Source organism: Pseudozyma flocculosa (assembly GCF_000417875.1).
Source record: "Pseudozyma flocculosa PF-1 unplaced genomic scaffold scaffold00025, whole genome shotgun sequence".
NCBI lineage: Eukaryota > Fungi > Basidiomycota > Ustilaginomycetes > Ustilaginales > Ustilaginaceae > Pseudozyma > Pseudozyma flocculosa.
Window position 1 is genome coordinate 62,829 of NW_006920893.1, and position 27,885 is coordinate 90,713.

Genomic DNA, 27,885 nt, shown 5'->3' on the forward strand with positions numbered 1-27,885 from the left:
GCCCGTGCGGCGCCAGGCCAGGCCTGCTAGGCTAGGGGCCAGCTGGCAGCCAGCGGTCGGTGGTGGTGTGGAGGAGTGGGCCAGGTGTCGGGCGGCCCGCATGCAGGGTCAGCGAGCGGGGCCCTTGCTCGCCGAGCGCGCCCCGCCCGTGGCCACGCCTAGCCTGCCTCCCTGGCCTCCTGAGCCTCGCTCGTAGCACAGCCTGCCTCGTCCCCGACGACCTGACCTGACCTGACCTGACCTGGCTCAACCGCCGGCCAGTCCAAGAGGCCAGGCTAGGCTGTAGCGGGGCAGGGCAGGGCGTAGGCCCTGGCATGCGCTTGAGCTTGCCGCCAGCCTTGCCTCCTATCCTTTGGCCGCGGCCGGCCCGCTCTGATCCTCCTCGCCCTCGACCACCACCGTCGTTAGCCCTGCCTCGTTAGCCCTGCCACCGCCACCGCCTGCCCTCTCGTCACCTCACCTCGCCTCACCTCCTGCTCCCCATCCCCCGCCTCCCTGCTTGATCATCCCAGAGCGACGTAGCGGCTTCAGCGCTCTTCGATCCACCGCAACACTCGCCGCACGCCATGTCGCAAGACTCGGCAGAGGTCCTTGCCAAGATCCTCGACGAGCTCACCGAGCTCAAGATCCGCAACGCCCACCTCGAGGCAAAGGTGAGAGGGGCAGCGTCCAAGGACGCGCTGGGGAGCTCGGCCGTGGTCTAGAGGAGCGGCGCCGTCCACCGAATCGTCCACTGACCCGTCCACCTCCTCTCGGCCCTCCGCCAGGTCGACGCCCTCCATGGCGCAGCAACGTTACCCTCGCCCAGCTCCCATGCCCGACGACAGAGCTCCACCGGCCTCTCGCCGCTAGTGCAGACGACGACGGCCAGCAGCGGCAGCGCGGCAGCCGCCCTCGCCCTCGGCAGCTCCCCGCCTCCGCATGCTCTCGGTCCCTCGGTGCTCCAGTCGATCCACGGCGTCCCGCAGACCAACAGCCCCACGCCCGTCCTGACCCCAGACCTCGGCGCCAAGAAGACCCTCCCGCACCAGTCGCCGCCGCCGCCGCCGCCGCCATCTTCATCGTCCGCCGCCTCCTCGGCCACAGCCTCGGCGGGCGAGACGACGGCGAGCCCCGCCTACACCACCAACGGATACTACTCGTCGCGCGTCATCCTCACCACCTACCCGGGCCAGGTCGGCATCAAGCCGCTCCCGCTCGCCTGGGGTGCGAGCGAGCCGCGGCAGCGCGGGCCCGTCGTCGCCAGCCGCCACCCCAACTCGATCAAGGTTCGCAACGCCATCGGTGCCTACGGCGGCAGCTACTCGGTCTACCGCAGCCTCGCCGTCGCCATGGGACAGCTCAACCCGAACCATCGCCCCGACTATACCAACACCGAGCCTCCCTTTGACATCCCGCCCAACCCGAGCTGGTTTGACCGCAGCAAGATTGTCGCCATGGACCCGTGGGGCCACCTTGCGCCCCAGCTCTTCCGGTCCGAGTTTGACGCCGGCATCGACATCCGGCCCACGGCGTCGCTCACAAAGGCGCACATCAAGATGCCCGAGCTCGACACGGCGCAGCTGGCCGGCACGTTCCCCGTCGACGGCAAGGTGGTCGTCAAGAGCCAGCGCCTCGCAGGCGTGCCCGACGACGTCGACCCGGGCTGCGAGGTCAACGTCAGCAAGGCCGCCGTCGACCCGGTGTGGTACCTGCCGGGCGTCGCGGATCGCCTCGGCGTCACCGAGGGCGCGCTCCGCCGCGCCATCTTTGAGGACACGGGCGGCTCCTACCCCGAGCTGCTGACGCGCCACGACCTCAAGGTCTTCCTGCCGCCCATCTCGGGCCTCACCGTCTACATCTTTGGCCGGCCCGAGGACCTGCGCGACCCGGCCAAGGAGGTCACTGTGCGCATCCACGACGAGTGCAACGGCTCCGACGTCTTTGGCAGCGACATCTGCACCTGCCGGCCCTACCTCCTGTTTGGCATCGAGGAGTGCATCAAGACGGCGCAGCGCGGCGGCGCCGGCGCCGTCATCTACTTCCGCAAAGAGGGGCGCGCCCTCGGCGAGGTGACAAAGTACCTCGTCTACAACGCCCGCAAGCGCGGCACCGACACGGCGGCCAACTACTTCCGCCGCACCGAGGACATTGCGGGCGTCAAGGACATGCGGATGCAGGCCCTCATGCCCGACGTCCTCCACTGGCTCGGCGCCACCAAGATCGACAACTGGATCAGCATGAGCGACATGAAGTACCGCGCCGCCGTCGACAGCGGCATCACGATCATCAACGTGAGTGCAGAAGGCGGGCAGATGGCCGCAGAGTTGCGGCCAGGCGACTGACTCGATCCCTTCCTCTGTTTGCCCCTCCACACTCTTGTGGCCTGTGTCGCCACGTCGCCGCGTGGCCCGCTGCTTTTCGAACGCACCAGCGCTACGAGCTGCCAGAGAGCCTCATCCCGGCCGACGGCCGCGTCGAGATCGACGCCAAGATCGAGGCGGGCTACTTTTCGGGCAAGAAGGTGACCGAGGCCGACCTCAAGTCGACCATCGGACGCCACTGGGAGGATGTGGACCACTGAGGCGGGCCGGGCTGGGCCGGTTCAGAGGTGAAGGCGACGATGGGGATCTCCCATCTGCTCGAAGGGCGCGTCTTAGATTGCGTGTCGGCCGCCTGCCTCGGCGATAGCGAACACTTTGATCGTGGTGAAGGGGCGTTGCAGCCCGTCGTCGAGTCACGGTGTCTCTGTTTGACTTGAGAGGTGCGTGCGGGAGAGGGGGGTCGCGTCAGGGCAAGAAGACAAACGATCCCATACCGCTACATCTCGTCCTGCTGGGGTGGCGCCACGGTTCCCTCGTCGCGCCATCGGGCTCCTCTTGGAGATTGAGCCGCCGCTGCACATCATCGACGACGACGGTGGTGGATGCATCCGACCCTGTCTTCGTCCCTGTTGCTGTGCCTGAGCCCGTCTCTACCGGCTCGTCGACCTCGGCGGGGGCGGGGGCGGAGATGGACCAAAAGGCGTCTCCGATGATGTCGCAGTGGAGCGTGACGAGTTCGAGGTCGTGTGCCGATTCGAGGCGTTTGCGCCGTTGCTTTTCCGCCTTGGCCCGCCGCTTGGCCGCGTGCGCCGGCGTGATGCCCTCGCGTGCCGCCTCGTCCTCGAGCGTCTCGCGCTGCGCATCCACCTGTCCGACGCCTTGCCGCGCCGTTGATGAAGACGTCTCCTCGATGGCATCCGCTTCGGTCCCGGTCCCGGACCCCGTCGTCGACGTCGACGTACGACTCCCCTCGATGGCATCCGCCTTCGTCCCGGCCGACGCCGACGACGTCGACGTACGACTCCCCTCGACGACAGACCGGTACCAAACGAGTGTAGTGCCCTTTCGGAACATGGCCTCGAGCCGATCGTAGTTGATGCCGAAGCGCCAGAGGATCTCGTGCTTGTCCCTGCTAAAGGTGCCGCGCAGCGTCTCGGTCGCCTCGGACTCGGTCTGCCCACCCTGCAGGACGAGGGCCCAGAAGGTGGTGTTGTACAGGTTGTTGATGTGCGTATCCGCCTGGCGCCATTTGAAGTAGTCGCGCACGATCTCGGTCGAAGGGTAGACGACGAGGCGGCCGTCAAAGGTGGGCGGGTACTGGAGCGGCGTGGTGGGGAAGAAGCGCGACCAGGAAAAGACGTAGGCTGATGTGAAGAGCGAGACGATGTGCGTCGTGATCTTGCTGTGCGAGGTGCCGAGATGCGATCGCAGGACGGGAGATGCGGGGGAAGAGGGGAGAGGGGAGAGGTAGAGGGAGACGGTGAGCGGCGACGTCGGTCAACGGGGGCGGGGGCAGGCGCAGAGCACGGCACGCACCTGGTCCTGCGAGAGTAGAGGGTGGCGTCGCGGCGCAGCAGGAAGCTGTACTCGTCGCTCTCGCCAAATGCCATCGTCACCTGCCCCTTTAGCTGTGCCATGACGTGGCGCGCCGCCTCGTTCATGAGCTCGAGCGCGAGCGGATCGTTTGGCTTGGCGAACGCGTGCGCCTTTGAGAACCTGCGCGGCGGGAGAGCAAGGAGGGTGGGAACGGTGAGACGGGTGCGGCGGTGCGATCTCGATGAGAGGAAGAGAGAGAAGAGCCGGCGGCGCGCACGTACTTGTGGAAGCCCTTGCCGTCGATGCGGACCACCATGTAGGTCGAGGGGAGTACGGCGTCGGGCAGCTCAAAATTGCGCACGTAGGCAAACTTGGTGCCCGCCATGATGGTGTCGTCGTCGTTCGCCAGTCGCCGGCCGTCGGTGTTGGGTCGCTTGTTTGCGTCTAGGAGTACCCTGCTGATGGTGTGTTGTGGTCGGGATGATGTCCGAGGTCGGAAGAGCGAGGAGGATCAAGGCAGAGGTCCGGGGGCCCAGGGCGAGGCGGTGGAGCTCCACTTTTCTGCGTGGCCTCGGTGAAGGGGGACAGGCTCGACCTTCTTGCTGCCTTCCGCGACCCGAGTCCCGTTCACCTTGCTTGCGGGCCCGCCACCTCTCGGCCCCTTTTTCGTTGCGAAAAAGCCTCCGCTTTTGGGGGGGGGGGCTGCCTGGCCTGTGGGCCGGGCGTGCCAGCGGCGGAGCATCTCATCGCCCTCATTTGCCCCGGGGCGTCCGTCATGGTCGGGTCAGCATCCGAAGCTTGAGGCGGAGGGCGAGTCGTCGTCACGACGAGGCAAGCTGGGAAGGCGATGCAGGTAGGCCCGGCTGTGCTGGCTGTCTGATTGACTAGAGAGGCAGGGCCTCGTGGCGGTGCGGTGCCGGCGGTCACTCCGGATGACAGCCTCCAGCCCAGCCCAGCCTGGCCCAGTCCAGCCCAGCCCAGCCTAGCGCACCAGGCAAGAGCTTGGACCCTGCTTCTCGCCTGACTGCTGGCCACCTCGCTTTCGAGAGGTTGAGAACAGGGTCCACCCTGCTTTGGTGTCCCAGGGCCAAGCCGGCCAGCCTGACAGCCTACGCTTGTGCGCTGCGCCTTGGCTGGTGACCAGCTGCAGCAGCTCGAGGCCCAACTTGCAAGACGGCTTGATGCCGTCGTCGGCCGCCGCCTAGAGTAGTAGGCTAGCCAAGATTGAGGCAATGATTCAGCCCGAGGTCACGGTGCGGTACGGTACGGGACGCTAACCAAGCAAGCAACTTCAGCTAGGCCGGCCTGGCTATCGATTGGGCTCCGTCGGGCGCTGCTCCGGCCGTCAGCGTGGCTGAGAAGCAAGCCAGCCTGCCTGCGCCTGCCTGCGCCTGCCTGTCTCATCTGGCCTGGTCTGATCGCTGGCCAACGTACGTCGTTGCTTTGCCTCAGCTCAAGCTTGCTTGCTTGCTGTCGAGCCAGGTCGACTCGAATTGGGTGCGGTGAGGGCCTGGTTTGGCCTGGCCTGGCTAGAGACATGCCGCCTGCTCCAGCCGTCGCGGGCCATCCGTTCCACCGCTCGACGACACCTCTAACTGACCCATCCTTTGCCCCGGCGCCTTCCCCCTCCTCCTCGTCTCTCTCTTCCCCGTCTTGCTCTGAGCCTCCAGCCCCCGACTACCACCACCATCACTACCATTTCCAAAGATCCATCGCTCTTTTCGCTCCTGCCAGAGTAGTGCTGCACGCCGCCGCGTGCACGTCGTTGGATCTCGTCGCTGCCAATCTGCTGCGCCTCGCCGCTTTCCTCTTGCCCCATCCTGCCACTCGTCCAGCATGCCCCCTCGTCCCAGTCACCATCGCTCCAAGTCGGTCCACTGGGCCACCCTCCCCTCTTCATCGTCGAGCAGCAGCAACACCAGCAGCAGCAGCAGCAGCGCCACCGCCGCCGCCAGCACCTTGCAAGGTTCTATGACAGCAGGCAGGAGCGTCGCCGCCACCCTCCCTCCGCGTCCCGCCACCTCGCCCGGACAGCGCACCACCCGTCCCCGCACAAAGTCGCTACCCCTCTCCGCCTTTGGCCCGCCCCGCTTCTTTGCCGAGCTCGAGCAACACATGCAGACCGCCATCATCAACCCCGCGGCCACGCTCAGCCGCCGCGCATCGCTCCAGCGCGACCCCGGCGCGATGCCCAGTCGTCCCCCGACCAGGGAGCGCGCCAGGTCGGTCTCAATGGCTGCCTACGAGGGCGCAGAGCAGACATCGGCTCATCAAGCCGACGCAAGAAGCAACGAGAGGGCTACCACCAACAACGACGCCGCCTCGCTCCCCTCGCCCTCGCCCCACCTCGACGGTGGCGCCCCGGACAGCGACGAGACCATCCTCGGCCGCATCCAGGACAGCTTCTCGCGCGCCAGCCAGGACGAGTGCCGAACAGAACTCCACGCCGAGGAAGACGAAGACGAGGACCTGCGCCAACGCCCCACAGGCCAGGACGTCGACGCAGACCAAGTCGCACCGCCCAGCCCGAACACATCGCTGGATCGAATCGACACCGGGCTGGGCATCGCTACAAGTCGCGACGCTGACCTCGACGGCAGCCAGTGGCAGTGCACGTCGATGGCTGCACAGACCACCGGCCCTCACACACGCTCCTCGCTCAGCGAGATCAATCCGCACCCTCACACATTTGCAGCGGACGCCACTGCGTTGGCCTCGGAGTCCTTTGGCGCCAGGTCCAACGGCTTCCGCCAAGGCGAGCTCGACGGCGAGTCCGAGGGCGACACCGTCTCGCCCATGAGCACCTGGACGCCCCTCGACGAAGAGGGCCCTGGCGACGACGCCTGGTCGCTGCCCACGACGCCCGACTCGGACCACGCGGTGCTCGAGCTGGCCGCCTCTGACGTCGTCTCGGGTCTGGGCAAGGTCAAGCTGCTCGACCTGAGGCTGAGCGATCCGGATCCCGGCGAGCGCGTCGACGTTGGCTGAAGCAAGCAAGCGACCGCGTCCGACAGCGAGAGGGCGCGAGCAAGCAGGGAGCAGCCGCACCGCCAGAGATTGAAAGAGCCGCCGCACCGCCAAGCCACGGCACATCAACGCGCAGAAGCGTCGATATCCAGCAAAATGACACGGGGTCGGACGCGGCCAGACACGGTCATCGGCCGACCAAAAGAAGCAGCTCGAGAGCGACCCATGCGACATCCCCCGATCCATCCGTCTGTATTTCTATCATCGCATCGCATCGCACCGCATCGTACCGCACCGCACCGCACCACACCGCATCGCATCACTAAGCCGCAACCAGCATCCAGATCGAAGCCAACTTCCGAAGCCATCGCCACCGTCAAGGTCGAGTGCGAAGCGGGAGATTTTTTCCTTTCGAAGGAAGAGACGCGCGTCTTTTGAGATTGGCAGAGAAGAACCAAGGATGTACAAGCGAAGCGGAGCAGGAAAAGAGCGACCGTGACAGACAGACAGACAGAGAGAGAGCAGGAAAAGAGCGACCGTGACAGGACCCATCTAGCAGGACGAGGCGAGGAGACCGTGAAGAGGGCGCGATGGATGAGGACCGGGGACGAGGCGAGAGGGGGAAGGGGTTGGGGTTGGGGGAATGGGGATGAGGATGGGGATGGGGCTGGGGATGGGCTGCGGGCCAGCGCCGTGCGTGTCTAGGCAGCGACGCAGGCGCCGTTGACGACCTTTTGGCCGTTGGCGCAGACGGCGTAGCCGGCGGGGAGGTTGGGGCACGTGGGCGCCGTGGTGGGCAGGGCGATGGCCGAGTCGCGCACGACGCTGAGGGCGTTGGGTCCGCCGCAGATCTGGGCCTTGTTGCCGGCGCAGGCCATGTTGCACGAGTTGGACGTGGCGCCGGGCGCGTAGTTGCTGCAGAAGCACTCGCGGGCGTACTCGGTGCCGCTGAAAGCGAAACCCTTCTGGCTGCACGTCGAGGCGCACATGTTGGCCGTCATGGCGTCGTCGCTGAAGCTGAAGCCGCTGAAAGTGCGCGAAGAGACCGAGTCGACGTAGCAGCCCGCCACGTTGTAGTTGGCCGCCAGCGCCGACGAGGCCGAGACGTCGCCGACGAGCGTGTTCTCGTAGACGCTGTTGGCCCAGTCGCCGCCGCACGTCTCGGTGGCATCGCCCGAGCAGGGCTTGGAGCAGTTGTCGGCGATGTCGGTGGGCTTGATCGACGAGCAGAAGCACTGCGAGCCGTACTGGGTGCCCGAGAAGCGGAAGCCCTTGCCGCCGCAGTAGTTGGCGCACACCTCGTTGGTCATGCCGTTGTCCGACGACGTCGAGTCCGAGTTCATGGTGCGCTCACCGCCGGAGCCGGCCGCGTCCTTGAAGCATCCGACGCTCTGGCCGCCAAACTTGAACGTGACCGGGACAGGGGCGGCTGAGGCGGCAGGAGCAGCGGTGGCAGAGGCGGAGGTCGAGGCCGGGGCAGGGGTCGAGACCGAGGCCGGAGTCGAAACCGAGACCGCGGTTGCGGTTGCGGACGCGGATGCGGTCGAGGTCGACGTCGCGGTGGCGCTGGGCGACGAGACGCTGGCGGCAGTCGAGCCGGTGGCCGAGGTGGTGGCGCCCGTGGCGGTCGCAGTCGAGTTGCCGGCGGCGGCGCTCGTGGCGGTGCTGGCCGACGACGACGAGGTCGAGGTCGAGGCGCCGGCCGACGTCGTGGTGGCGCCGGGGATCGTGTAGCCCTTGAGCGAGCCGCAGATGGGCGTCGTCATCTGGCAGGTGCCGGGCGCCGAGCCGGCGGGAGCGGCGGCGTTGTACTTGATGTTGTAGAGGCCCTTGGAGAAGCCCGTGGCCGAGTAGCCCGTGCCGATCTTGATGTTGATGGTGCGGAGGGCGAACTTGACCGTGAGGGTGTCGGCGGCGTAGCTGCTGCTGTAGATGATCTCGTCGAATTCGAGGACGTTGCCGCCGCCGAAGCCGTAGACGGTGGCGCCGAACTGCGAGTTGCGCGAGTAGACGCCCGTCTCAAAGTGGAGGACGCCGGTGCCGTCGACGAAGCGGATCGACTGGCCGTTGAGGGCAGGGCCGCCCGAGGGGTTCTGGTTGAGGCCGACGCCGGCCTGGAGGTACATGGTCGACTGGCCGCCGACGACCCAGCATCCGGAACCGAGGAAGTTCTGGTTGAGCGTGACGAACGTGTTGCGCATCAGGAAGGCGCCGTTGTTGGTGATGGTCTGGCTGGGCGTGAGGGAGCCGGCGGTGAGGAGCGTGTTCTGGAACGAGGCGATGGCCGTGGCGCTGCCCGAGACCTGGCTAAAGTCGATGAGGCCGTTGTTGACGCAGTTGGAGCTGGAGCAGGCGAGCTGGTAGGAGCTGCCGCCGACGTCGCCGCGGCCGCACCACTGGAGGGTGCCGTCGTTCTGGAGCGAGTTGAGCGTCCAGGCGTAGGCGGGGCTGGTGGTGGCCGAGACGTCGTTGAACGAGATGCTGGCGCCGGCGCGGTTGGTGAGGGCGCCGTTGGTCCAGGTGCTCTGCATGCCGACGACGTTGATGGTGGCATCCGTCTGCGAGGCAATCAGGCTGCCCGAGTTGTCGACGGTGCCATAGACGTTGTGGTTTCCAGGGCCCGAGAGCCAGTAGGTGACGCCGGAGCTGATGGTGGTGGTGGTGCCCGAGACGCCCAGGCCGAGGCTGGCGGCGAGGTTCTTGGTGCTGGTCGAGATGAGGTCACGGCGGCGGAGGCGGGTGGCCGGAGCGCGCTTGAGGCCGTCGATGCTACGGCCCTCGGCGGCCAGGGTGCCGACAGTAGCCAGGGCGGCAATGGTGGCGGGGAGTGCCTTGACCATGGCGACGAGGCGCGGAGAGGGAGAGGGAGAGGGCGGAAAGGGGAAGTAGGAGAGGCGGGCGGGGGAGTCGAGCAGAGAGCAGAGGAGGGCGGGCAGGGGAAGGAGGAGTAGACTGCTGGGGAGAGGATGTGTGTTGGTGTGAGAGATGGGGAGACGAGAATAACTCGAGGCTGCCGTCGTCGTCGGTATTTGTAGCTTGCGAGGTCGAGGATGACTGCCTTGCTACGCGGCGAACCATGATCTCTGTGCTGGGTGCGGTACCGTGCGTTGCCGTTGGGGACCGTATTCTGTGTGCCGGGCAACAGCGGATGGGGACGCTGCAGCGCGCCGTGCTCGGTGGCCGACGGGGCGGCTGGGACATTGCCCGCGGCCGTCCATGGCGGGCCAGAGGAAGACTCGAGTGAGTGGGGATGCGGGGATTGAGGGAATGACGGCGAACGGTTTCAGCCGGGGAGGGCCAGGCAGACCGTGTGTCGACGGCGTTCGGTCTGGAAGAGGGCCATGATGATTGACGATGATGTCGGCGAAGGCGATCAGCGGGCCGAGGATGCGCAAACGAGCGGAGAGGACGGCCAGCGGAAGCGGCCAGACAAAGAAGAGGGCCACACGGCGGCGGCGACGATCACGACGACGACGACGACGGAGGCGGAAGAGGGCGGGATCTGATCGACGACCCGGGCTTTCGGTCGACGAGACAGCAATAATGTTCCAGCTGCGCGGTACTCGGGGCCAGACCAGGGCCGGGGCAGCGCGTGGGGCAAGGGGGTCCTGTCAAGCAGGCCGCAGGCAACAGAAGGAAGAAAGGACAGTGGCGGCGGTTGCGGCAGCGGCGGGGGTGCCGACAGGTGATGGCCGCGGGAGAGAGAGGGGATGGGGGAGGGTTGAGGCAGAGAGGAAGAAAGGCAGGCGGGCCGAGTCCGGGCCCTGTTTCGGCGACTGAGTCTTAGGTGGCGGGCTATCTGTAAAGCGCGGCCCATGAGGCGTGGCTGGCCCGTTGGCGAGCCGGCTGCCGTCCCCAATTCCGTCACCGAGAGCGGCACCGGAACATCCGCCCAGGATCGCGTCCGGCTACTTACATCACTACTCTCTGAGACTCGTCGCTGCGGCGCGGATGGAGGCAGCGGTGGCGCCCACAGTGAGCAGCAGGCGCTGTCGTCAAAATGTCTCGCGGACCATACAGCGCACAACGCCGGCCCCGAAGCCAGCCAAACGAGGTCAAACGAAGCCAAGCCAGGCCAAGACCAGGCGGGGCCGAGGACAAGGTGCATGGTGGCGCCCCGAGACGAGACAGGACACCGAACAGCTACGTACGTCAACCGCAGGGCCGGACGCCAGTCAGCGGGGCTCGTTTAGAATGTCTGGCTGGCTGCGGCAGACGGACGGACGGATGCTGCACCACCACCACCTGCCGCAGTCCTCCGAGACGGGTCCAGAGTCAGCCCTGGTCGAGCTCTGATCTGCCTGCCACACTGGCACCACCCCTTGCACGGACACGACCGTGCGGTCCAGTGTCTCTCTCCTGCGCTCGCGCCATGCATCTGCTCTCCGCCTGGCTCCGCCCCGCGAAACACCGTCCGCCTGGTTCAGGCACGCCCAGGTCCGCTCAAACAGCAAGCAAGCAAGCAAGCCGCAAGCACGCCAAGCACGCCGGATGCGTCTGGGGCGGTCCTTGCGCGTTGGGCAGGCAGGCCGGCTGTCTGTTGGCAGGTTGCCGCTGCGCCCTCTCAAACGCCGATGCCGGTTCGCTGCACGTCGATCCCCGCCCGTCTGCGCCCTCGCCCGCGTCGTCTCCGCCCTGCCAGCCACGCGGGCCGGAAAAAGCCTAACGAGCCCGAGGGTCCAGAACCTTGTCTCTCTCCTCCTCCATCGCCGTCGACGCCACCACCACCACCACCACCACCACCTCCTCATCCTCCGCTACCGCTACTTCCTAGAGAATGTGCGCCCGCCGAAGATGGCCTGCTGGAAGCGTATCGGATGGTGGTGGGGGTCTACCTTCATGCTGATCGAATGCGGATCGGACTGGGCCAATAGTCGGCCCGCACTTGTCGGCGGATCCGAACCCGGCTGGCTTGCTCCCGGTACCGTGGCCTGCTTCCCGGTCCGCTTGCGGTCCTCAGCTGGCTCGGCCCTCTTCCGGCTGGCTGCGCTTTGGGCACCACCACGCACCTTGGTATCGCCCGTGAAGATACAGAGGTCGCGTGGCCACGGATCCCCTCCCGCTTCTTCCTTCCCTTCGCAGGAGAGCCATCCGGCCGTCGACTTAGCTTCATCACTCCTAAGCCTCTCTCGCGGCTCGATTTGCGTTCGAAGGCGTCGCCCGGCTTGAATCCCATGTCCGGCGTAGGCCCTCATTCCGGAGCAAGACAAGGTTTGCTACCGTGCGTACTGGCATCGTCTCACGGCCCGAAGCACGTTCGCGACCCACACAGGCGCTCAGGCGATAGGGCCGGATCGCCCGGATCCGTGCTCCGTCTAAGTTGGTTCAGCTCGGCCGTTCCTATCCGGTGAATTGGGCGGCCTGACAGGTACCCCCAGAACCTACCTCCGCTTCCGAAGAGGGTCGCTAGGTACGGGTATGACCATGCGAGCGGTCAATCACGCCCCTGAGCTGCCGGCTGCACACCCCTTTCGACCCGCCCCATGAGCTGCTGGTCAGGTGGTGAGCACCACCTAGTCGCCATCCTCGACGCTCGCACCCTCGAATCAATTGCTAGCGCCCCGTCTCATTTAATCAACCCTGCCCCGTCAGTGCCTAATTGCAGGCTAAACTCGGCCCTCTCTCCTATGCCTACTCACACTCGCCTGTCGTCCTCCGCTGGTGACTCGCCCCTCCCTCTCCCCATTTGGAGATCCTCCTTACTTCCCCCCTAGCCCAACCATACAGTGCCATTACGCGTAGATCCCTCCAATCATGGTCCATCGATGACGATGATGACATCCACCTCGGTCCTTGCTTATTCTTGGAGCCGGTCGTAAGGGAGCGCGGGGGTGGCACCGAGCCGAGCGGGCGTCTCTTACCCGCCGGCTCTCCTCGACGAGGTCGTGAATGCTCCTCAAAGCCGCTCGTTATGGTGTGGCACGAAGTCACTTCCAGCACGGAACGAGCATGCCCGTGGTAATGCGCACCACGCTGGACCGAAAGCTGCCTGTGGATGACACGAGCAGAGCCCTCCAAGCCACCACCGCCTCTACGAACCTCAACCTCTTCGCAATGAATCCAGCAGCGGCCATGCCCATCACGCTCGTCGAGGGACGTTCTGCATGCTCATTTCCTGGGAATCAGCCTCAACCATCTTTCATCTTGCTCCTCTTCGAGATGCTGGCTGGAGCCTTTCACGTCGAACACCATCAAAGACGTCGGGTCTCCGTTGCTTTGCCTTCCGCCGACCTGGCCCATCCTTTCCGGCCGACCCTAGATTGCACTTTGAGTGCTGTCCGGCGATCCGTGCCGGGCGCTGCTCACGCTCCCCGCGGTGAACTTCCTCTCGCTCGACCATCGAGAGCGATGCTGCAGAGACTCAACCGCTTGGCAAGAGGCGGCGGGATGAGCACCTGGACGAGCCGACACCATGGACGAATGCTATTAGAGGCCCTGCACTCGAGTCCTCGTCTATGCCGTTCGCTCCTCATCCACTCTCACACTCCATCTTCAGCTCACTCTAGTCCACTTTTCTCCTTCGGAATCTCTCAATTCGCTTCAAAGACTCGCTCACTCTCATCCCTCACCATGAACGCCCTCGTCAAGTTCCTCCTCGTCGCCGCGCTCTGCGCCCCCGCCACCCTCGGCGCGCCCGCCGCCCCTGCCGCCCTCGGTGCCCATGCTGAAGAGAGTGGCAAGCCCGCCACCCTCGGCGCCCTTTCTGAAGGGAGCGGCGAGCCCGCCACACACGGCGCCTCTGCTGAAGAGAGCGATGCCCCCGCCGTCCTCGGCGCTGCTGCTCATGAGAGCGGCGAGCCCACCGCCCTCGGCGCCTCTGCTGAAGAGAGCAGTGAGCGATACTCCTACGGAACGACTAACGATATCCATCTGGTTCGCCGTCAGAGTGAGTGCGCCGGCCCGGAGCGCCATGCTATGGCCATCGCAGGCCGCTGGACGCTCAAACTGACTGCGTAACCGCATGCTTTCCCCCCTTCCCCCCCACACGTGGCCCCGCGCCTGCCTCGCGCTCAGCCGACAGCTCCGAAGACAACTACGAGTCGGCGCTGTGCGGCCACCCGTCGTACGGCCTGGAGGATGAGATCGGAAAGTACTGCTCGGGCGGCCTCCAGCGTGACGTCCTCAACCAGTACGTCTGCTTCTACGACGCGCGCAAGGACGATGGCTCCGGCGAGCAGCGCAACAGCGAGGTCAACAACGCCTTCCAGAAGGCGTGCACCGACCGCGGCGGCATCTACTACGACCAGGGCAAGCGCGGACGCAAGCAGGTCGTCCTCGAGTCCCAGGGCGGCGGCGTGCTCGCCACGTGCAACGACGCCCAGGTCAACCTCATCTACACGCGCATCTCGACCGTGCACAGCCTGTGCGGCGGCGGCGCCGACTACGACGCGTGCATCACCAAGCTCGGCGGCGATGCCAAGAGGACGTTCAAGAAGGCCTGCACGCACGCTCTTGGCCACGAGGGCTACAACTACGACGACTACCTGTAAGAGGGTGAATCGCCTCGGTCGCGGCGGCCTGACGCGTTGGCTCGTCTGCCAAAGTGCGCGCAACAACCCGGCATTGACATCTCCCCGTTGTCGACACCAGCTGTTGGTTCGACGGAGGCGGCGACGATCATTCTCTCATCCTCGCAACCGCTACCTTCGATCCCTCGCCAATCCAGACCTTCGATCTAGGTCGCCCCCCTCTCCTCTATGTCACGCTTCTCCCGATCGATCCATTCCATCCACCAGTCCTCCCCATGTCCCGTCTCCCCCTTGCTCACCTTCCAATCTAAGCCCAACACCCTTCTCTGCGAGGTCGACAGCCGGCTCCTACGAGATGCCAGCTTGGGCTCCCTCAATCGAGTGCTTAGAGTCCAAGACGCGCGATAGCACTCCAGCCTCCGTTGCGCGACCTGCCGCTGTTGTCCGATCAAGCCTGTGGAAGGGACGAGTTCGCCTTGACGCCACCGGTTCATCTTCGCCTCCGAAGAAGTCGTCGAGACACATACGTATGTTGTGATGCACAAGCCCAGAAAGAGGCGATGCGGCGGTTAAGAATATGGCAAAGCAAAAGGTCGAAGGGGATGAGAGTGGCAGGGAGGAGAACCGTGCGCGGTGCTTGACAGATCTGCATATGCATGTGCGTGGGGTCAGCGCGGGGGACGGGGGAAGGCGGGGGAAAACGCGGACGGACCGAGAGGTCGGTCTGCCTGCCTCTCGGCTTCTTCCTGGGCCCTCTCTGGCTCGCTCGTCTCCGTCCATCTCTCCCGCACGCACCTCCACCATCGAGACCGACACCCGATGCTCGCCCCCCTTCTCGGACGATCACTTGCGCATCCCACGTCATCCATCCCCGCCACATCCGCCGCAGTCCTCGGCAAGCTGGCAGCAGCGCCCCTTTGGAACGCCTCGCGCCCGTCGCCGTCTTCGAGAGCCTTCTCGTCGATCCTTGCCCGGCCAAGACCTCTCACACGACCTCAGCAGCATCCCTGCAAGCCTCGTACGTTGTCGATCACCACTACTGTCACAGTAGCAGCAACCAAGATGCAGCGACGCAAGGCAGACAAGCCCTCGTCCGACGCCAGCGCGGCCAAGGCGGCACGGCGCGAAGAGGTCCAGTGCGCCCACTGCGAGGAGAAGCCCGGCACACTGACGTACAAGAGCTACCTCGACGGCAAGGTAGAGGTCTGCAACGAATGCCACGACTTTCTGACGAAGCCCTACAGCCGCGTCGTTCGCTTCGATCCCGCGTCGACGACGCAGGTCTGCTACGGCGTACCCGCCGACCCGGACCAGGACATCGGCCTCGCCATTGCACGCGGAGAGACGGTCCTCATCGATACGCTCAGCGGTCCCTCGCTCTTTGAGCTCGGAGACCGCTTCGGAGGTCATAGGGAGTCTGCGGACGTCATCCTCAGCCCGCTCGACGAGGACGAGATCGGTGCTATCCGGTGCATCGGCCTCAATGTGAGTTGGGCGCGTCGAGACGGCAGCCCCGAGCCGGGACGAGCTCCACTCGGCCGACGCCCGCTGACATCTTCTCGACGATCCCTTCCACGACTGAACAACAGTACAAGAACCACGCCGAGGAGTGCAACCTCCCCATCCCCACGGTTCCCACCCTCTTCCTGTGAGTCTGGAGGGCGAGGATTCGTGGCCTCGCATCTCCTTCCGCACGCCTGTGTGTGATGCGATGCGAGGACAGAACAAGCTGGCTGATCACCCATGCCCTCTTCCGCTCGCCCTCGACAACTTGGCCACGACCGCTTTCAGCAAGGGAGAGAATGCGCTGGCCAGCCCGTATCCGGCTGAGACGACCGTCGTGCCCAAGGCGTTTGTCAAGGACGACGCGGCCGACTACGAGTCCGAGATCGTGCGTTGGCCGATGCGACCTTGTCGCCGCAGAACCGTCGTCGCTGTGACCGGCGGCTACGGGATCTCAACCGCCGCCGAGCGCTCCTGCTGACTCTCCTGCCCCTATGCACCTGTCCATTCATCGATCCCAGGCCATCATCATCGGCAAGCACTGCAAGGACGTGAGCGAGGAAGAAGCGATGGATTACGTCTTTGGGTTCGTCTCGCCGCTCCCCCTCGCCCTCCTTTCCGCCTCGGTCTCTGGTTCCATCGTCGCACTTGCTCACCCCGATCGACCCCCCTCTCGTCTCGACCCTGCCTCTGTGCGCAGCATCACTGCGGCCAACGACATTTCGTCGCGCAAGGCGCAGTTCGCGCAGTCGCAGTGGTGCTTCTCCAAGTCCTTCGACGGCGCTTGTCCGGTGGGGCCGTGCGTTGTGCTGCGTTCGGCCATCGACGACTGGGCCAAGGTCAAGGTGACGGGCACGCACAACGGCAAGGTCGTGCAGGAGAGCACGCTCGAGTGCGTATCACGGCGTGGGCGTGCCAGTCAGAAAGAGAAAGGAAGGAAGCTGACGAGACCTGACCTGACCTGACCTGACCTGACCGCTCTGCTCTCGACCCTCTTGCTGCTCCGTCCTTGGGGATCTTTCGACGACAGCGACCTGATCTTTTCGATTCCCAAGATTGTCTCGGTCCTGTCGCAGGGCACGACGCTGCGACCGGGTACATTGATCCTGACCGGGTGCGTAGCCGACCGAGCGATGGCGGGAGGTAGAAGTGGGCACTGACGCCGGCACTGACACTGCCTGGGCTTACCTGATTTCAATCCGCTCCGGTGTTGCTGTTGCTGCTGCTGCTGCTGCTGCTGCTGCTGCTGCTGCTGCTGCTGCTGCTGCTGCTGTGCTACAGGACTCCCGCTGGCGTTGGCTGGATGCAGGAGCCCAAGAACACGCTTCAGGACGGCGACGAGTTCCACGTCTCGGTCTCGCATGGCGTCGGCACCCTCGTGAGCAAGATTGAGTTTGAGAAGTAACTAGCCCGGCGCGAGCGTGCAGGGCCGAGGGGGGGCTGGGCTGCGCTGCTCTGCTTTCATCGAAGTTGGTGTGTTGCGCCGCCATCGCCACCGCTGCCGCCGTCGACGTGGTCATGATGACGCAAGTTCAGAGCCCTGCCAGTACGTGCTAGGTCGGGGGGAATCGATGTGCCTCTAGAGTAGTCAGACTCAACCGGGGATTGTTGGAAACTGACCCGCCGAGCGGGAGGTCTGGAAGACGTGCACGGCAGGCCATGAGCCGAAGGGAAGGGAAAAGTGCAAAGTGCTGCCGCCGCCGGACAGGCCAGGCCAGGCCAGGCCAGGCCAGGCCGCGCACGTGCGGCAGAGGAAAAAGCGACACGACCGCACCTAGACGCGGCTTGGCGGGCGGGCGAGATTTTTGGCGGGGGCCAGCTCAGCTCAACTCTCGGGTTGCGGAGGATGGGTGGCAGGCCAGACCAGGCCGGGCGGGGTCCATCCAACACGACAGCACCCACCCAACACGGCTGGCAGGGCTCTGCCTGGCCTGCCTCCACCACCAACACCAACACCACCAGCACCACCGCCAGCACCTTCATTGCCGCCACCAGCATCCACATTGCCACCGTCGCCGTCCGGAAAACCTCATCTACGTCCGATACCGCTCTCGCCGGGCCCTCTTCGCCAGCACCACTTTCTGAGCCGCTTGCTGGACTCGCATTCTCCACGAGCTTCGGGCATACATCCGCATCCCGCCTGCGGCTGCCCAACTCACCAGGCCGACCCATCCGCTCCTGATCTTGCCGCTTCCCGGACTCTCCGGATCGCACACACACACAGCCATGCCGCGCAAAGCCCGCGCAGCGACCAAGGCGACCGACGAAAACACCATAGACCTCGTCTCGGACGCCGATCCCCAGCCCGCCTCGAAATCCTCGTCCCGCTCCAAATCGTCGTCGTCATCGGCGGCAGCAGCAGCGGCTTCCTCGTCCGGAAAGTCGACGACGGCGACAAAGACGAAAAAGGCAGCGGCGACGTCCAAGAAGAAGAAGCAGCCCCTCTCGGCCAGGTCCGACAATGCGGCGGATGCAGACGACGACGACAACGACGACGACGACGGCGACGACGATGACGAACAAGAGGCGGAGGTGATCAAGACCCCGACCAAACCCAAGCCCAAGACGACGAGAGGGAGAAAGGCGAAGAAGGTCGCCGTGCAGCAGCAACAAGACGACGAGCCGACCGTCGTCACCCCGCAGAAGATCCCAGAGGACCAGGTCAAGACCTTTTTGGACAACTACGACCTCGAAAGTGAGCGCCAAGCGGCTCAGCGCCGGCCTTTCCTTGGTCCTAATCTCGCAGATTGAACGCATAGGGCTAACTTGTGACGTCCATGCTTGCCTCCCTTGCCCCGTCACCTTCGACCGTCTCCGTCCGCCCCCTCGCAGCGCACGAACGCCTGACACGGCTGACCGCCACCCTGGAGCTGACGATCCAGTCGGCCCAGACGTACATGGACCTGTCGCTCTCGCGCATCCCGCGCGCCGTGCGCGAGCTGACGCTGGCCGACTTCATCGACGAGTACGGCGCCGATATCCACGCCTTTATGGGGCGCGCGCCCACAAAGGCGCTCGAGCGGAACCGCAAGGAGTGGGAGGAGATCAAGGAGAGCTCGTCGCCGCGCAAGAAGCGCAACGGCGACGCGGGCGAGGACAAGGGCAAGAGGGCAAAGAGGGGCAAGGCGGGTGAGTTGGATCGTTGCAGAGCGCGGAGGCGGACGCGGTGCGATGCGATGCGGCGCAGGATGGACAGCAGCCGTCGGCCTCCGCCCCTCTGACACTGTCTCCTCCCTCCTCTCCCGCATCCACGTCGACCATTTGCTCCATCAGCCAAGCCGACGGAGGCGCCGGCCTCGTCGTCTGCTGCCGGTCCCTCTGGTACATCTGGGTCGACGACGACGATGGGCAGGGTCCGCACAGCGAGGCGCTCCCGACTCGCATCGTCGGCTTCGGCCTCGGCCAACAGGGTGGGTCTCGGATACTGCCCCTCCTTTTTGCTCTTACCCACTCTCAGGCCTCGTCCTGCATCGGTACTGATCCAGTCCGGATCCCATCCCCTCCCCTTCTGCCACCTCTTCGACTCGTCAACGCAACGCGCTACGACAGGCGACGTCTCCACCAGCACAGGCCCGGCGTCCGGCAACGGCCACATCGGCATCCGCATCGACGTCGTTGAGACCCTTCCCGACGCTCGACACGTTCTCGCCCTCGCTGCCCGCCCTCGCCGCCACGCCGCCCCCTGCCGCCGCTGCGGCTTCGACGACGGGCACCCGCGGAGGCCGCGCGGCGCAACCGGGCGAACTGCTCCACTACCTCTCCGTCAATGGCTCGCCCATCTGCGGCGTCCTTGGTCCCGATGGCGTCGTCAGACCCGTCAGGTTCCTCGATCGTGACCCCGCTGCCCGATCCGGTACCGGTGTCGCCGCTGCGGGTGCAGGTGCGGGTGCTGGGGCAGGTTCGGGGAAAAAGAGGACGACGGCCAGCTCATTGGTCGCCGCTGCGGCTGCTTCCGTCAGGAAAAAGAAGTAGCACACCCGACCGACCGACCGACCCTCGTTCCCCACTCCCTCTCTGGTTCTGGTTATGGCAGACGATCGTAGATCTGCAGAGCATGTTGGTATTGCGTCTCCCTTGGGGGGTCCCTCACCCACCTCCCCCTTTGTTGGTATACAGCGCGCGACGCTCGATACAACGACGACGAGCGACGAGCGACGGCGCGCGAATAATCCATCCCTTCCTTCGATCCTTCCCTCCATTCGTGCATGTCCACCTGCCTGTCTGGTCCACGAAGACGACGACGACAACAGCGACAACGACGACGACGACGACGATGTGCACTACCGCACCGCACCGCACGGTGACCATCACAGACGGAGGTCCTGCCGCCCATGTTCGAGGTTACGCGCGACGAGACGGAGCCACTCGACGGTGCCTCTCTCGTAGGTCCTGATCCGGCTCGGACCCTGGACAGCCGGGACCGATGCGGAGCGCGCCTGGTCGACAAAGAGGGTGTACGGGTGCGGCTCCTTGGGCGGCAGGAAGGGGAGCGACTTGAGCCCGCCCTCGAGCGTGATGGGCTGCCACTCGCGCGAAAACGGCGGCAGGATCATGGGCGGTTCCCAGTGCTGCTGCGGCGCGGCCGACGACGACGAAGACGATGAAGGTGCTGCCGATGCGCTTGCGGATGCGCTGGCTGATGACGATGCGGCTAGGCTGCGTCGGGATCGCTTGGTGGCGCGCGCATCGAGCCCTTCGCCGCTGCGGGTGGGCACGTAGTTGGACAGGGCGGGCGGCGCGGACGCAGGCGAGGCGGGCGGCGTGTCTTCGTAGTCGTGTTCGTTGCGCCTCGGCCGACGCCCTCTCCCATCGCCCTCCTCGCCTCCCTCGTCCTCCTGGCCGTCGTCGCTGATGTCCGACGCGCGCTCGCGGTAGTCGCCCACGTCCCAGTTGGGGCAATCTGCGAGCTCCTCTCCTCGCACGTGGTAGACGGCGATGGCAAAGTGGATGGGGTAGGTGATGTCGAGGATCTTTTCGCGCACGCGCCGCCAAAAGGTGCGCGGGTAGGTGCGGCCTCCGTTTTTGGAGCTGGCGTCGGTCAGGTGGATCTCGTAGAGCTGGAGGTTGGGCAGTGCGACGCTGTAGAGGCGCATGCGGGCCTTTAGGGACCTTGCGACGTGGCGCGACGAGCTGCAGTGCACCATGTAGGTGGAGCTGAGGAAGCGGTGGTCGGGGAGGGCGGTGGCGGCCATGCGGCGGATGATGGCGCGGCCGGTGTCGCCAAAGGCCTGCCTTGCGAAGCGGTCGACGGTGACGACCTGGGTGGTGGTGTCGTTGAGGAGGTCAAAGCTGCCGTGGCCGTGGTTGTCGCCGCGGACGAGCTTGGGTGCGCCGAAGCGGATGCGGCGGAGAAAGTGCATGGGCTGGAGGACGGACTCGTGCCACTCTTCGTAGCCGTGGAAGTCGGTGTCGACCCACTGGAGGCGGGAGAGGGCGCCGCGCGGGAAGTCGACGGGGGACGCGTCGGTGAGGTCGACGTTTGCCTGGAGGTTGCGCATGTAGAGGATGTTTGGGCAGCGGTGGAGGAGCGTCTTGTACTGGCGGCTGGATGCGCAGGGCTGGTCGGAGCGGGTGACGGGCAGGTCGAGGGCGATGACGAGCTTTCCGAGCGAGGGGTTCGAGGTGATTGCGTCGCAGAAGGACTGGATGCGGCGGTTGAGGGTGACGAGGTCGGTGGGAGGGGTGCGGGAGCGGGTGCGCGGGCGCGACGACGACGTCGAGGCCAGGTGCTTGGTCGAGGAGGCGGCGGTGGCCGAGGTGGATGGGGGCGAGTTCCAGTGCGATGCAAACAGGACGGTGCGGTAGAGGGCGGCGCGGCTGGGCTTGAGCCAGGATCGGCGCACAAGGCACACAGGCAGCCAGATCGGCGGGGTCGGCGAGGTGGGCGGCGCAGACGGGGATGAGGTCGACGAGCTCGGTGGGCAGCTCAGCCAGCCATGTCGGTGGGGGTGGTGGCAGGTGTGGCAGGTGTGGCAGGTGTGGCAGGTGTGGCAGGTGTGGCTGCCATGGCGAGGCAGCTAGCGCTGCTGAAGAGGATGTTTGTGGTGGCGGTGCCGAGAGGGGATGGCTGGCGGTGGGCGGGGAAGCGTTCGACGACGATGACGAGGCCGACGATGACGACGACGAAGAGGCGACGACGCTGCTCGAGTCAGGGATGCGCGGGTAGTAGCGGGTGGGGTCCATGGCTGCTACGGAGGGCGAGCCAAAGGGGCGAGCGAGGATGATGGTCGCGGGAGAGGAGGAATCGAAGAGCCAGGGAGCGGGGAGCCAGGGAGCGAGGAGCGAGGAGTGATGGAGCGGCCAACCACCTCAACGATGGCCAGCCCAGGGCCGAGGCAGCAGGGAAGGTTAGGTAGATGGGCCAGGTGGTTGGCGGTGGCAGGCCAGGGTGGCCATCCTTAGGCTGAGAAGAAGCCCAGGCGAGGCAGAGGGAGGCCAGGCAGGCCAGGCAGGGAAGCGTCGATTGGCCGCACCAGATCGAGCTGTCAAGCTCGGCAAGACGCCCATTGCGTCCACCCCGACGCGGCCCACGCCGTCGGACTTGGGTCCAGCGCCTAGCCTCTCTGCTCCTCATTTTATCGTGCGAGACGTGGGGCCGCGCCATGCCACCCATCTCGGCCACGCCCCGCTCGCCTGCCTCGACCATATCACTGCCTCTCTCTCTGACCTGACGCGCGCAGGCTCAGCACCCCTTTTTCGGATGCATGCCGAACCACATCTTCTATCGGAGCGTCTAGGAGCATGGCCTGGCGTGGTGGGCCCAGCTGGTCAGCCTCGATGAGGGTACCCCTGCATCCCAAAGGCGCGCGCCTCGCTGCCGCCGCCACCCTCCAGACCACCACCACCGTGGCAGCATGCCACCCCCACGCATCCAGCCAGATGGTTTGGCTGCGCATCCCTTTGGCCTTCTGCCGTGAAAGCCTCTCCCTGACTGGGCTCTGGTCGTAAATAGACCGGACAGCTTCCCTCCCCCTTCACCACCTTGCTCCTCACCACCACCACCACCACCACCAACCCACCCTCTCTCGTCCCGTAGCCCCCTTCTCCTGTCCCTTGCCCTCCTGCATCCCCATCACTCTCGCTCTTCCCATCATCAGTCTGAGTGACACCCCCCTCCTCCTCGATCTCCGCTTCACGCGCCATGGCACACCTGCCCTCCAAACTTGTGCCACCCGCACCCGCGCCCGCCGCCGGCGTCGGCGGCAACGCCACCACCCGTGTCGACACCAACGCCATCCCCGCTGCCTCATCCCCCATCACGCTCACAGCCCCACCTGTCCCCAAGACGGACGCTCAGATCGACTTCGAAGCCCCCTTCCACGGCAATGCACACCATCACCTCGATCGCCACATCCAGGACCAGATGCGTGCTTACTCCTCACGCTCGCATTTCGGCCGCATCATCCCCATCATCCAGTCGCCGGGGACCGGCAAGTCCAGGACCTTTGACCAGACCATCCGCACAATACACCCTGGTCTTCACATCTCCCTCGATTCGGAAGCGGCCTGGCCGCTCTACGACCTCGAGATGGCCAGCTGGCTCTGCCGCCACGGCGTACCTGCTGCCCATCCAGGCTCTGGTCGCGCGGGTGACGGCCTCGGTCCCCACTGCTACCCGGTTCGCACATTCGCACTCGTATGGATCGAGGCCATAGCTCACTGTGCAGCCGCAGAAATCCAGGCAGCCTTGCCGACAGACGAGCAGGGCTGGCCTATCTCCGACGACTCGCACCACGGACCGCCGCCGGCTTCGTTTGCAGCCATCTTCTACAACCACATGGAAAGCGCCGTGGCGGCGTCTCCCTCCGTCTCCTCTCCCCCCTCGACAGACACGCGGCGTAGGCGCCTCTTGCAACACGTGTCGGCCCGTCTCCACCAGCACGCGCACCTCATCACAAAGCCCACCAACGATGCCGTCATCAGCCTGCGCCAACGCGCATCCAAGGCGCTGAATCGTTTCGAGGCCGCCATGTCAGCCGCCGAGGAACGCCAACACAGCGCCACCGGCAGCCAGGACCGCATCTTCTTCCTCCTGGCCCTCGATGGCGCTGCGCTCGTGGAACCCGCCCTCTTGTCCGAGCTTCGTTTCCAGCTGTTCATCATGGAAGGCTACGAGCTGCCTTTCTGCCCTCATCTCGTGCTCGTCCTCATCGGCTCCAGCACATGCCTCGTCTCCGACGACAGGCCCTCGGTCAGCCTGATGCCCGGCGGAAACTACGAGGACAGGATGCTGCTGCCCGAGTTCAGCTTCCTGCCTTATGGCGCCGCCTTCCGGGATCTTGCCCCGGACGTCACGTCTCCGCACGGCAAGAGGTGGCAAGTCCTGCTCTGCCTGCTGTCGAAAAAGGGCAGGCCGCTCCTCGACACCCGGCAGGTCAAGGTCGACTTTAACACGCAGTCGCTGGCGAGCATCACCTCCCTTGGGCCTCTCGTCGGGGCCGTCTCGTTGCACAAGCTCAAGACGGCGTTGCTCAATGCAAGTGGCAGGCGCCTGGCCCATATCTCTTCGTCGTCGTTCGCGCTCGCGATCCGAGAGACTACATTTCCTCCGTATCAGGAAGTCAAAATGTTCGCCGGTGTGGACCAGAATCTGGCAGTTCTCGGCAAGAGGCTTTGCCTGCGCTTCGAGGGCGGGCGGGGCATGTTCGAGATCAGATGCTTCCTCCAGCGCCAGGTAAAGTGCCACCTAGGCACAGTCCGCCGCGTCCGGCCAGAGTCCTTGACGCCCGAGATATCGGCGCCCTCGGAGCCCCTGCTCAGCCTCGCCGCCGCCGACCTGTTCCGGCAGCAGGACCAAGAGCCGGGCTGCTATGACAACTCAGAGACGGTCTCGCAACGCTGGAAGTCGGCCATCCACACGTTGCGGATCGCGCATAAATTCTACGGACTCCAGGCCGGTCCCAAGGGGGAGCTCGTCGTGTGCCTCCTCCTGGCGCAGGCAATCGACTATGCCGTCGTTCAGAAGCTGCGTCACGAGTACGGGCGCAATGACGCGCGCTTCCGCGACGACATTACCGACTCGACCATCAAGATGGACTGGAGGCTGGGCGGTACCCTCGAGCCCTGCTCGTTGGGAAGGTGGCTGGACCAGCTGTTTGGCGAAGGCCCCCTCGACGCTGCCCTCGATGGCTACGAGACCAGGGTCAAACGGGACCTGGAGCGGAGACAGAGCGAAGCCGTCGTAGAAGCGGCAGGGGCCACGCCGTCGCAAAAGACACCTGCGCCGGGCAAGCTGTCGAATACGAAGGGGCTCCGGTGGATCAAGAATCGACTCTATCACAGCCGGATCAACTTTACGCACTTTGTGCCGCTCGGCGACGGACCGATCGCGACCATCTCCAAGGATCAGCTCGCCAGGCTCTTCGTCGATCACGCCGCGCTCCTCGTCACCGGGTCTCGCCAGGCGGGCTGGGACATCTTGATCCCCGTCCTCGAAGGTGGCGAAGGCTGGGACCGCGACGAGACCATCATCAACGTCGACAACTTCACGTTTCTCGCCGTTCGGATCGTCAACCGCTTCGACTTCCCTTTCGATGCTCCAGAGTCGTCTTCGGAGTCGGCACGGAACCTGAACGAGCACGACTGTCGTGTCAGTCCCCCTCGACTCATCGGCGAGGTGACGCCGCCGTCGTACTATACGGAGCCGGTCGAGTTCTCGCTGTCCATCGAGCTGGAACACCGGCCTCGCAAGAAAGAGGCCGCGTGGCGGTCGGGATCCTCTTCGGCACCGACAGGGCCGCCGTCGTCGTCGTCGTCGCCGTCGTCTTTGCCGGCTCTGAGCTACGACCCACTGAGCAGCGAAGATGGACAGCGGAAAAGGCTCCACTTCCATGCCCGTGGCCTCGAGGCATTCGCCTGCGCCTCTGACAGGAGCGAGCAAAACGAGAACCTCTACGCGCTCATGGGCGTCATCAAGATGCGTGATCGCACCGATACGGAGTGGGAGCGCGTCGATCGAGAGGCTTGGCTCACGCTGCAGGGACGGTACACGCTGTACGAGCCGGCTCCTCCCATTGCCGTCGCCGTCGCCGACGACGCAACTGCCTCCGCTTCTGCCTCTGTCTCTGCCTCTGCAGCTGACCCGGCTACAACGACTGCCGCCGAAGCTTCCGCTGCCGACGCTCCGGCCGGAGACGCTCCGGAAAATTCACACGACGCACCCGCCGACGAGCCCATGGACGAGGCGCCCGACCAGCCCGCCGACCAGCCCGCCGACCAGAGTGTGGAAGGCGCCGGAGGCAGCACCGACGAGCCGGTCGACGAGGATGACGGCCGCGACGAAGGCGATGATATCAAGGTCGGCGACGCCGCCTACTGACGATGCCCGTCAGGTCCACCCTTGCTGCCGCCGCCGCTGCCATCCCTCAGGCCGCGAACACGACCTGTTCGCCGTCGACTTTGGCGGTGTGGACGACGGTGCCCTGGTCGGCGCTGGTGCAGGTAAACACCTGCGTGTGCTGCTGCGCGGAGGGGAGGGGCTTGTCGAGGGTGAAGCTGAGGTCCTTCCACGACCATCCGCAGTCGTTCTGGTTGGCGTGGTCGCCGATGCAGCCCGAGTAGAAGGCAAAGGTGTCGAGGTGCAGATCCGCATCGGACGGGCGGGCGCTTCGGTAGCGGGCGGCGGGCACGTCCGATCCGCCCAGCCTGGTCCCGACCTCGAGGTGGCGGGCCGTGGCGTCAAAGTAGATCTGTGGCGACGTGCGCAAGTCGGTCACGGTCGTCGAGACGATGCCGGCCTTGGCGTACGCCGCCGTGAGCGGCGGGTGCAGGTCGATGTTGACCTCGCGCTTCCACTCGGGCGCCCCCGATCCGCGCGCCGTCGGGTTGTAGACGGTCACGAAGGGCTCGGAACGCTGTCCGTTCTGCGCACTTTCTGATGTGGCACCCGGTCGAGGGATAGGATCGAATCGACGACGATGACAGGGTCAGAGGGCGAGGGAAGATGAATGGTCAGGGTATGTTAGCCTTTACATCCTCTCCGTCCCCTCGCGATGCGGTTGCGGATGCGAAGCGACGCTGCGGTGGAGCGAGCGATTCCGGGCGGGTACGTACGATCAAAGAGCATCGAAGCGTGCCATCCGGAACTGTAGAAGATATCGGATCCCAAGGTATACTCTGCGCGGTCGACGAGGAAGCCGCGCGGCGCGGTGTAGGTGCAGTTGCGGGACGATACGCCGCGGGAGGTGGGATCAAAGAGACCGGGTTGGGTCGGGTCCCTCGCTGTCGCCTTCGCCTTCGTCGTCGGGTTGTTTGAATTGGGGCTGGAGAGGGTGGTGTCCTGAGTTGGTGGCTTGTTCGGACCGACTGCGACTGCAGCGATGGAGGAGAGGGAGAGGGAGAGGTAGGCGACGAAGAGGGGTACGAGTCGAGACATTGTTGCGTGCCGTGTGGACGGATGGGTGGGTGGAAGAGGAGGAGGGCATCAAGAAAAGGAGCCCTGTGGGGGGATGAGGAGCGCAGTTTTATACCACCCGCCCTCCCCTCCCCTTCGACCTAGGATGACTCAATGCGCGAAGAGAAGCTCGAGAGTTAGGTAGGTAGACGTGGTAGCGTAGCCTAGACCCACTCCCGAGACGAACGAGCCAAGGAAGGAGGATGCGGGGCGGAGCGGGCCGGTCCCTCCCTCAATGGCACACGGGGTCCAAGAACTCGTCAAGTCAGGACGATACGAGACGAGACGAGACGAGACGGGGACGGAGACGGGGACCCAGGCCAAGGTACTGTACGTTTCTGGTCTCTTTCAGCCCGCGCCCTCATACGTACAGGACAGACGGTCCACTCGCGTCGTGTCCCCGCCATTCCGAGCCGAATCGACCTCGGTCTCATTGGCGTTGCGTTCCCCTCGTCCCTTGGCCCCTTCCCTGCACAATCGCCGCGGTCATGGGGCCAGGGACAATGTACCCGCCCACTCACTTTTCGCTAATGTGTGTAGGTGTGTATCTCCACCTATCGAGGGCGGGGCGATGCGATGCGGTGCGGTGCGGTGCTACGATACACGATCTGACATGCCGTACCCGTGTTTCTGCGGTGGGTGGGTGCGAGGCAAGCTGGCGTCTACCAGTGGAACGATTCGTTGTGCTACCATGCCGGCCGACACACGGACGAGG

The 27,885-nt window shown here is 65.3% G+C and overlaps 11 protein-coding genes across 11 annotated transcripts in view; 6 read left to right on the forward strand and 5 right to left on the reverse strand.

Moving 5' to 3' along the window:
* Nucleotides 1-566: 566 nt before the first annotated feature.
* PFL1_06269 (uncharacterized protein) lies at nucleotides 567-2,563 on the forward strand (the record flags this gene model as incomplete). The annotated part of the gene is made up of 3 exons (XM_007883810.1): nucleotides 567-653; nucleotides 768-2,273; nucleotides 2,414-2,563. 3 exons carry the CDS (start codon nucleotides 567-569, stop codon nucleotides 2,561-2,563), a joined length of 1,743 nt encoding a protein of 580 aa, XP_007882001.1.
* Nucleotides 2,564-2,768: 205 nt separating this feature from the next.
* Nucleotides 2,769-4,224, reverse strand: PFL1_06270 (uncharacterized protein; the record flags this gene model as incomplete). The annotated part of the gene is made up of 3 exons (XM_007883811.1): nucleotides 2,769-3,705; nucleotides 3,840-4,019; nucleotides 4,121-4,224. The coding sequence occupies 3 exons, from the start codon at nucleotides 4,222-4,224 to the stop codon at nucleotides 2,769-2,771; spliced, it is 1,221 nt and encodes a 406-aa protein (XP_007882002.1).
* Nucleotides 4,225-5,675: 1,451 nt separating this feature from the next.
* PFL1_06271 (uncharacterized protein) lies at nucleotides 5,676-6,827 on the forward strand (the record flags this gene model as incomplete). Its single annotated transcript, XM_007883812.1, has 1 exon — nucleotides 5,676-6,827. One exon carries the CDS (start codon nucleotides 5,676-5,678, stop codon nucleotides 6,825-6,827), a length of 1,152 nt encoding a protein of 383 aa, XP_007882003.1.
* Nucleotides 6,828-7,507: 680 nt separating this feature from the next.
* Nucleotides 7,508-9,646, reverse strand: PFL1_06272 (uncharacterized protein; the record flags this gene model as incomplete). The annotated part of the gene is made up of 1 exon (XM_007883813.1): nucleotides 7,508-9,646. One exon carries the CDS (start codon nucleotides 9,644-9,646, stop codon nucleotides 7,508-7,510), a length of 2,139 nt encoding a protein of 712 aa, XP_007882004.1.
* A 3,049-nt stretch (nucleotides 9,647-12,695) lies between these two features.
* PFL1_06273 (uncharacterized protein) lies at nucleotides 12,696-14,296 on the forward strand (the record flags this gene model as incomplete). Its single annotated transcript, XM_007883814.1, has 2 exons — nucleotides 12,696-13,692; nucleotides 13,821-14,296. 2 exons carry the CDS (start codon nucleotides 12,696-12,698, stop codon nucleotides 14,294-14,296), a joined length of 1,473 nt encoding a protein of 490 aa, XP_007882005.1.
* A 1,041-nt stretch (nucleotides 14,297-15,337) lies between these two features.
* On the forward strand, nucleotides 15,338-17,183 carry PFL1_06274 (uncharacterized protein; the record flags this gene model as incomplete). Its single annotated transcript, XM_007883815.1, has 7 exons — nucleotides 15,338-15,760; nucleotides 15,865-15,923; nucleotides 16,067-16,166; nucleotides 16,300-16,364; nucleotides 16,479-16,670; nucleotides 16,809-16,892; nucleotides 17,060-17,183. 7 exons carry the CDS (start codon nucleotides 15,338-15,340, stop codon nucleotides 17,181-17,183), a joined length of 1,047 nt encoding a protein of 348 aa, XP_007882006.1.
* Nucleotides 17,184-18,004: 821 nt separating this feature from the next.
* PFL1_06275 (uncharacterized protein) lies at nucleotides 18,005-19,750 on the forward strand (the record flags this gene model as incomplete). The annotated part of the gene is made up of 4 exons (XM_007883816.1): nucleotides 18,005-18,473; nucleotides 18,611-18,907; nucleotides 19,052-19,188; nucleotides 19,328-19,750. The coding sequence occupies 4 exons, from the start codon at nucleotides 18,005-18,007 to the stop codon at nucleotides 19,748-19,750; spliced, it is 1,326 nt and encodes a 441-aa protein (XP_007882007.1).
* A 335-nt stretch (nucleotides 19,751-20,085) lies between these two features.
* On the reverse strand, nucleotides 20,086-21,276 carry PFL1_06276 (uncharacterized protein; the record flags this gene model as incomplete). The annotated part of the gene is made up of 1 exon (XM_007883817.1): nucleotides 20,086-21,276. One exon carries the CDS (start codon nucleotides 21,274-21,276, stop codon nucleotides 20,086-20,088), a length of 1,191 nt encoding a protein of 396 aa, XP_007882008.1.
* A 1,643-nt stretch (nucleotides 21,277-22,919) lies between these two features.
* Nucleotides 22,920-26,096, forward strand: PFL1_06277 (uncharacterized protein; the record flags this gene model as incomplete). Its single annotated transcript, XM_007883818.1, has 1 exon — nucleotides 22,920-26,096. One exon carries the CDS (start codon nucleotides 22,920-22,922, stop codon nucleotides 26,094-26,096), a length of 3,177 nt encoding a protein of 1,058 aa, XP_007882009.1.
* Nucleotides 26,097-26,142: 46 nt separating this feature from the next.
* Nucleotides 26,143-27,152, reverse strand: PFL1_06278 (uncharacterized protein; the record flags this gene model as incomplete). Its single annotated transcript, XM_007883819.1, has 2 exons — nucleotides 26,143-26,651; nucleotides 26,831-27,152. The coding sequence occupies 2 exons, from the start codon at nucleotides 27,150-27,152 to the stop codon at nucleotides 26,143-26,145; spliced, it is 831 nt and encodes a 276-aa protein (XP_007882010.1).
* A 680-nt stretch (nucleotides 27,153-27,832) lies between these two features.
* PFL1_06279 (uncharacterized protein) overlaps nucleotides 27,833-27,885 on the reverse strand; it is a gene marked incomplete at both ends in the record, with an annotated part of 2,559 nt that continues 2,506 nt past the window's right edge. The window contains one exon of the mRNA XM_007883820.1: nucleotides 27,833-27,856. Within this exon, the coding sequence (XP_007882011.1) occupies nucleotides 27,833-27,856 (24 nt within the window). The remainder of the gene's footprint in view (nucleotides 27,857-27,885) is intronic.